Source organism: Siphateles boraxobius, unplaced genomic scaffold, assembly GCF_051911475.1.
Source record: "Siphateles boraxobius isolate OS27281-9 unplaced genomic scaffold, OSU_SipBor_1 70, whole genome shotgun sequence".
NCBI classification, from domain to species: Eukaryota; Metazoa; Chordata; class Actinopteri; order Cypriniformes; family Leuciscidae; genus Siphateles; species Siphateles boraxobius.
Window position 1 is genome coordinate 1,572,501 of NW_027509198.1, and position 7,500 is coordinate 1,580,000.

The 7,500-nt window shown below is 38.4% G+C and overlaps 1 protein-coding gene across 2 annotated transcripts in view; it reads left to right on the forward strand.

Moving 5' to 3' along the window:
- mgat4b (alpha-1,3-mannosyl-glycoprotein 4-beta-N-acetylglucosaminyltransferase B) overlaps window positions 1-7,500 on the forward strand; it is a 196,656-nt gene that overhangs the window by 113,440 nt on the left and 75,716 nt on the right. For both annotated transcript variants that reach the window (XM_077217239.1, XM_077217238.1), the window contains exon 2: window positions 3,318-3,497. In XM_077217239.1, coding sequence (XP_077073354.1) covers window positions 3,318-3,497 — 180 coding nt within the window. The remainder of the gene's footprint in view (window positions 1-3,317; window positions 3,498-7,500) is intronic.

Sequence of the window (7,500 nt, forward strand, 5' to 3'; positions counted from 1 at the left end):
TGAAGTCTCGTACACTGAAGTCTCGTGCACTGAAGTCTCGTGCACAGAAGTCTCGTGCACAGAAGTCTCGTGCACTGAAGTCTCGTGCACAGAAGTCTCGTACACAGAAGTCTCGTACACAGAAGTCTCGTGCACAGAAGTCTCGTGCACAGAAGTCTCGTGCACTGAAGTCTCGTACACAGAAGTCTCGTGCACTGAAGTCTCGTGCACAGAAGTCTCGTGCACAGAAGTCTCGTGCACTGAAGTCTCGTACACTGAAGTCTCGTACACAGAAGTCTCGTACACAGAAGTCTCGTGCACAGAAGTCTCGTTCACTGAAGTCTTGTGCACTGAAGTCTCGTACACAGAAGTCTCGTGCACTGAAGTCTCGTGCACAGAAGTCTCGTGCACAGAAGTCTCGTGCACAGAAGTCTCGTGCACTGAAGTCTCGTACACTGAAGTCTCGTACACTGAAGTCTCGTGCACAGAAGTCTCGTGCACTGAAGTCTCGTGCACTGAAGTCTCGTGCACAGAAGTCTCGTACACAGAAGTCTCGTGCACAGAAGTCTCGTGCACAGAAGTCTCGTGCACTGAAGTCTCGTGCACAGAAGTCTCGTGCACAGAAGTCTCGTGCACTGAAGTCTCGTGCACTGAAGTCTCGTGCACAGAAGTCTCGTGCACTGAAGTCTCGTGCACTGAAGTCTCGTACACAGAAGTCTCGTGCACTGAAGTCTCGTGCACTGAAGTCTCGTGCACTGAAGTCTCGTGCACAGAAGTCTCGTGCACTGAAGTCTCGTGCACAGAAGTCTCGTGCACTGAAGTCTCGTGCACTGAAGTCTCGTGCACTGAAGTCTCGTGCACAGAAGTCTCGTGCACAGAAGTCTCGTGCACTGAAGTCTCGTGCACTGAAGTCTCGTACACAGAAGTCTCGTACACAGAAGTCTCGTGCACAGAAGTCTCGTTCACTGAAGTCTTGTGCACTGAAGTCTCGTACACAGAAGTCTCGTGCACTGAAGTCTCGTGCACAGAAGTCTCGTGCACAGAAGTCTCGTGCACAGAAGTCTCGTGCACTGAAGTCTCGTACACTGAAGTCTCGTACACTGAAGTCTCGTGCACAGAAGTCTCGTGCACTGAAGTCTCGTGCACTGAAGTCTCGTGCACAGAAGTCTCGTACACAGAAGTCTCGTGCACAGAAGTCTCGTGCACAGAAGTCTCGTGCACTGAAGTCTCGTGCACAGAAGTCTCGTGCACAGAAGTCTCGTGCACTGAAGTCTCGTGCACTGAAGTCTCGTGCACAGAAGTCTCGTGCACTGAAGTCTCGTGCACTGAAGTCTCGTACACAGAAGTCTCGTGCACTGAAGTCTCGTGCACTGAAGTCTCGTGCACTGAAGTCTCGTGCACAGAAGTCTCGTGCACTGAAGTCTCGTGCACAGAAGTCTCGTGCACTGAAGTCTCGTGCACTGAAGTCTCGTGCACTGAAGTCTCGTGCACTGAAGTCTCGTGCACTGAAGTCTCGTGCACTGCAGTCTCGTGCACTGAAGTCTCGTGCACTGAAGTCTAGTGCACTGAAGTCTCGCGCACTGAAGTCTCGCGCACTGAAGTCTCGCGCACTGAAGTCTCGTGAACTGAAGTCTCATGCACTGAAGTCTCGTGCACTGAAGTCTCGTGCACTGTAGTCTCGTACACTGAAGTGTCGTGCACTGAAGTCTCGTGCACTGAAGTCTCGTGCACTGTAGTCTCGTACACTGAAGTCTCGTGCACTGAAAGTCTCGTACACTGCAGGGGTTGTCTACACTTAAAGCTGATGTGTGGCACTTTTTAATGTTAAAATACTTTCTCCTATTTGGGCTAAAGACAGCTGTAGGAAAGATATTGATAGGCTGTATAAACTTTGGAAACGTTTAGACCAGCCCATCACTGCACTGGCTCAACCAGCGTGAGTTTAGAGGCGTGGATATTTGTTTGAGACTGGCCAATGACAGGCTGCAAGGTTAAATATAGTTAATGTATTATTCATGTATTCTCTTTGGTGATGGCAGTGTTACACACTTCATTTTTAACTGTTCGTTCACTGAGAGATGTTGTGCTTTTCTAACTGTAAATTCAGTTTCAATGTGTCAGTGTCAAAAAGAATACCTTAGTACCACACTTTCTTGTGTCATTCAGCCACCAAATATAATTTTAAATATTTTGATAAATTCATTCTAGCTGTGTTATCAAAAATTATGTATCTATTTATTTTAAATATGTTGAACTATTACGATTTATTTTAAATATTCGGATTATTTATTTATTTTACATATTTTGATAAATAAACATTTATATATTTTAAATTTGTTGATACATGTTTTTAAAAATATTCTGATAAATATATTTATTATTATTTTTTATATTTATTTTAAATGTTCATATAAATAAATTATTGAATAATTATTTTAAATATTTGTATAAATTATTTATTTTAAATATTTGTATAAATTATTTATTTTAAATAATTGTATAAATTCTTTATGAATTAATTATTGAAATATAATAATAATTATAGTAATGATAATAAGTATTATTATTATCAGTAGTAGTAGTAGTAGTAGTAGTAGTATTTAACGGATTAGTAGTAGTATTTGTTTTTATCTATTGTTATTATCATCATCCAATGTCAGAATATTATTTGAGAAAATAGTGACCAAGATTATCTGAGACATGATCATACTAAAGTACTGAAGTTACTGAACACTGAATACTTGTCATAGCAGTGTCATTAAAATTACTGAGCAAACAGAAGACATTTTATTTCTTTAAGGGGATCTTTTGTGTGTGTGTGATCTCACATCGTGCTTACGTGAGTCTGAGTCTGAGGCGTGTGTTTCTGGACATGTGTTGACCTCTGGGGTCACAGCATCGATCGCTCCGTCAGGGAAGGTCATGACCCGAGACATGGAGAAAACGCCCAGCCTCCCTAAAACACTTGTTTAAATGTCACAAATGACTGGCTGGTTACACGACACCAGCTCTCTCTCCCCGGCGGAGAGGAACCGTGTTTAACTGTAAACCAGTGCAGCTTCATCCCTTTAAAGGCCACAGAGAACAAGACTCAAAATATCCCCTCATTCCCTACACATGTCATCCTTATTACCGTCTGAAAAACAACCCCTATTAACGTATGCCTGTGAGAAACATGCTTCAATTATTACCTTTTGTTTACTGGTGCATAACATAAATGTTCTTTTGACTGGATAATTGAATGCTGTCATAATAAATTATGAAGTGTGTTGAGGAAAAGCTGAACGTGCAGCTGAATAAGCCATTGCTCAGTGTTGCTGTGTGTCTCGTGGTTGCAGGTAATGTGGTGGACATCTACCAGCGTGAGTTCCTGGCTCTGAGAGACCGTCTTCACTCGGCTGAGCAGGAGAACCTGAAGCGCTCCAAAGAGCTGAACCTGGTGCTGGACGAGATCAAGCGGGCCATCGCAGAGAAGCAGGCGCTGCGGGACATCAACCGCACCTGGAGCAGCCTGTCCGGTGACGTACAGCTCAGATTACACTTCTTTTATTTCAATGAAATCAATGTACTATAATGCATGGGCGTCAGAACCATTGTATATGTGTGGGACAAGACACACCCACTTTTTAAGACCAATGAAATCAGACCCACTCACATCTACCATCTCTATCAGCGCATGTCTGTTCACTTTTCAGAGCGCCGTCAGTCAATTCCATTCCACTTGAGAAAAGCCCTAATAAATTAAACTCCATTTCGCGTTTTAGCTACAGCCTTGATTTCCACGCTGCTGCTCAAATCCATTCCAGCTCTTTCAGAGTCCCACTAAACACTCACTTTTCAGGCCAGACGAGCCACTGCGCATGTGCTGTCCCAACGCGAGTCTCAGGTTCCTACGGGAACCGAAGCTTCTAACAGTTAGAATACAGATCATACGAAGTTTAAAACGTTTAAATAGACATATCAAGTAGTAATTAATTAATGTATATGAATCTTAGTTGACTATTAGAGCTGGTTTGGTTGCTGAGACTGAGACGCGCAGAGATGGCACGCACTGTTTGATTTGTGACCGTGCTGTGCTTATTCCATTCATTCCAGTAACCTATCATATTGTACACGGCTTAAATCATTTAAATATACGTACAATAATAAAAACAATATCATATCATAGAACGTTTATAAGCCTATTTGAGTTGATATTACCCTTGCCAAGCTGCACGCGTAGACGGCACTCGTTTCATTTTTACTCTCACTCCTTCACTTCACTCATTATTGCAGAGAGATTTTAGAAAAGGTATTTGTCTTCGGGAACAACCCTAATCTACTCCAGTAAAAAAATGACCTGCCCACACTTTTTTGCTTCTGACGCCCATGCTGTATAATGTTTTTTTTTATATATATATATATTTGTATTTTTAGGGGATTTTATGGTACTAAATTATATTTACGCTGTATTTATAATCCATTTAATCACTTTGTGAGTTTTTGTTTGTTTTGTTTTTTACATAAATGTTGCCATTTCATGCATTGTACCGGATTTAATATAACACACACTAACATAAAATTACACAGACAATACCTATTTGTTCACATAAAATAAAAACATACATAGGCTACATACACACACTATCAGGGCCACAATTTTTTTTTAAATCAATTAAACTGCAAAAATCTCAATGTTTACAGTGTTGGTTGGCTTTTAAAAAAGATTTTAACTTCAATTTAAAACGTCCAAGAGCTTTACACTCTTTTACATCCGCTGGTAGAGCATTACAGTAGCGTTCACTGCGAAAGACGATAGTCCAAATGCAGAACGACGAAAGGGAACCAGATATTACTCATGGATGATAATCTGGAAGATCTCAGAGTTTTCAGAGGAAAAAAGAACAAAGTCACAGAATACAGAAGGAGCCAAGCCATTTAAGATTTAATAAACCATACACAAACTTGAAAAAAAGTCTAAAATTGTCAAAATTCAAAAAATGATGTTTCTCTATGATCATACAATAATGAAAATGGTTTGTTTTTTATCTAAAATTTGTAATGTCTGTTTGTATAGGGATTTTAAGGGTTTAATCACAGTTTCCCCAGCTTGACCCAGCATGTCGGACAGTAAGACATGTGAGAAAAGATTGTAGTATGCATAAAAGTCTTAGCAGAGGGACATTGTCTAATTTGTTTAAAATTTGCCAAGTTATATCTAATATTCCTCACCATTTTCTTTACATGTTTTTTAAAACTGAGATTTGAGTCCAATATTATGCCAAGATAATTTAACTCATTAACTATTTCTATCTTTTCACAATTAATGAACATATCAACATCAGGAGATTTAACATTTGTTTTTGAGAAATAAATTCCTTTTGTTTTACTAATGTTCAAGCTAAGACATGATTGTCCCAGCCACTGTGTGTTCTCGCATGTGTAGAAATATCCCTTCACACTGTTGCGGGAGATCATTAATATACAGACTAAATAATAACGGACCTAACACTGATCCTTGGGGTACACCCATTTGTATAATGTAAATTGCTGGGCTGAACCCCTTTCATTTTTACACATTGTTCTCTATTTAAGGAGAACTGCATGATTAACTGAATGAAAGCTTTACGTAAATCTAAAAATATAGCACCAACAAATCCTCCTTTGACAACTTTAAATGTTATTTGCTCTATTAAATGTAAAGTAGCTGTTTCAGTGGAATGATTTACTCTGAAGCCAAACCGCATACAATGTAAGCCAGACTTCACTGTGTTAAGATGGGATGTCAGTCGTTCAAAAACATCTCCTCTGCAGCTGCTGAACATGAACGCCAGAACACTGGCAGTGTTTGCGTATGCGTCTGTAATTACAAGCTTCTTAACGATCTCCAGATTTAAAAATAGGAGTAACAATGGCTTGTTTCCCACGCAGGAGGAAAACCACTACATACGTTAGTTAAATGAGTGATGACAGGGGTTCAAATATCTTTGCGAGTTTTAACAAACATAATATCCAATTGATGAGCATCTCTACATTTATTCATACATTAATTTTTTAACGAGCTAATAACTTTTGTTGTCTTGGATTTCATTTGTCTTGGTTAGATTAAAACCTTTAGCTACATCATCAATCGGACTAATAGTTATTTTTTACCTTCTCGAAAATGTTCCCCCTAATTCTTTAACGGAGTTAATAAAAACTATTAAAAGTAGTAGCAATGGCACAATCCTCTTCAATTCGCTTTCCCTGAACTTGAAGCTTAACATCTCCTATAAAATTTGGTTCCTTCCGTAAAAGAGTATTTATGTTTTTCCAAATTAGCTTACTATTGCCATTTGCCTCGTTCATTAGATGAAGTTAATAACTGGATTTGTCTACTCTCAGCTCTCGAATAACGTTGTTTCGCAGACCTTTATATCAGTGTCTCTTACAGAATGAATAGCTTTCTTTAATGCTGAATCCCTATTCTTCATCAGCTTCCATACATTCTCATTGAACCATGGTAAAATATTCTTATGCTTGAATGTTTTCTGAACACTAACAGTAAATTTATCTCTTACAGAATTAATTCTATTATTAAATGTATTACAACCATAATCTATATCCTTGGATAATAAGATACCATTCCACTTTAGATTAGATCATTCCACTATTTCCTCATCAAATGCTACTAATTTTCCTTTAGGTATACAATGAAAAACATTGGTAGAAGTTACTATATTATTTTTAAATCTGTTTTTCGTTAATTTCTGTGCAACTAAAGTTAGTTTATGTCTTTGTTAGTTTATGTTTGCTTTGTTTACTAAAGTAAACAAATTATGATCAGATAACCCAGTGATCAAATTATAAATCTTGATTATCCTTTTGGGTTTATTAGTAGATATTAAATCTTACTGTGTCTTTGAAGAGTTAGCAATTCTTGTTGGCCCTTTAACTGATTAACTGATTTAGATGGAATATAACAACAAAAAATAAAAAAAATAAAGAAGAGCACCAGAGGGTAGGGCACCTATTATGCAAAATTCAATTTTACATGGCGTTTGATCGTTAATTTATGTCGGCAGTTTGTGTACACAACCACACTTGGTTAAAAACCACCCAATTTGGGTTGCTTTTTCACCCAAGGGCTGGGTAAACTTAGGACAGAACACATGTTGGGTTAATTGTACCCGGCAAATTAAGTTGTTTATTTAACCTAGCATAGTTGATTCGTTTTTACTATAATACTAGCTTTTTCTTCTTCTTTTTTTTACTTCATACATGAATTAATGTTTACAGATTAACTTAAATCATCTAGACTTTTTTTTTTTAAATACTCTATACAACCACTGGCTTGCATGTTAATTCCTTTACTGTAAAACATATATATTGAAAATATAGCATATTTTATATAGTTTTTAATACATATTGCCAACATTTAAGCTCGTTTAACAAATATTAGAAGTAGAAATGAAACATTTAGAAGTAATTGAAGTCTGTAGTCCCGTTTCCACTGTACCAGCGCTGGATCTGGTGCCGGAGCTCGTGTCGTGTTCAGCGATG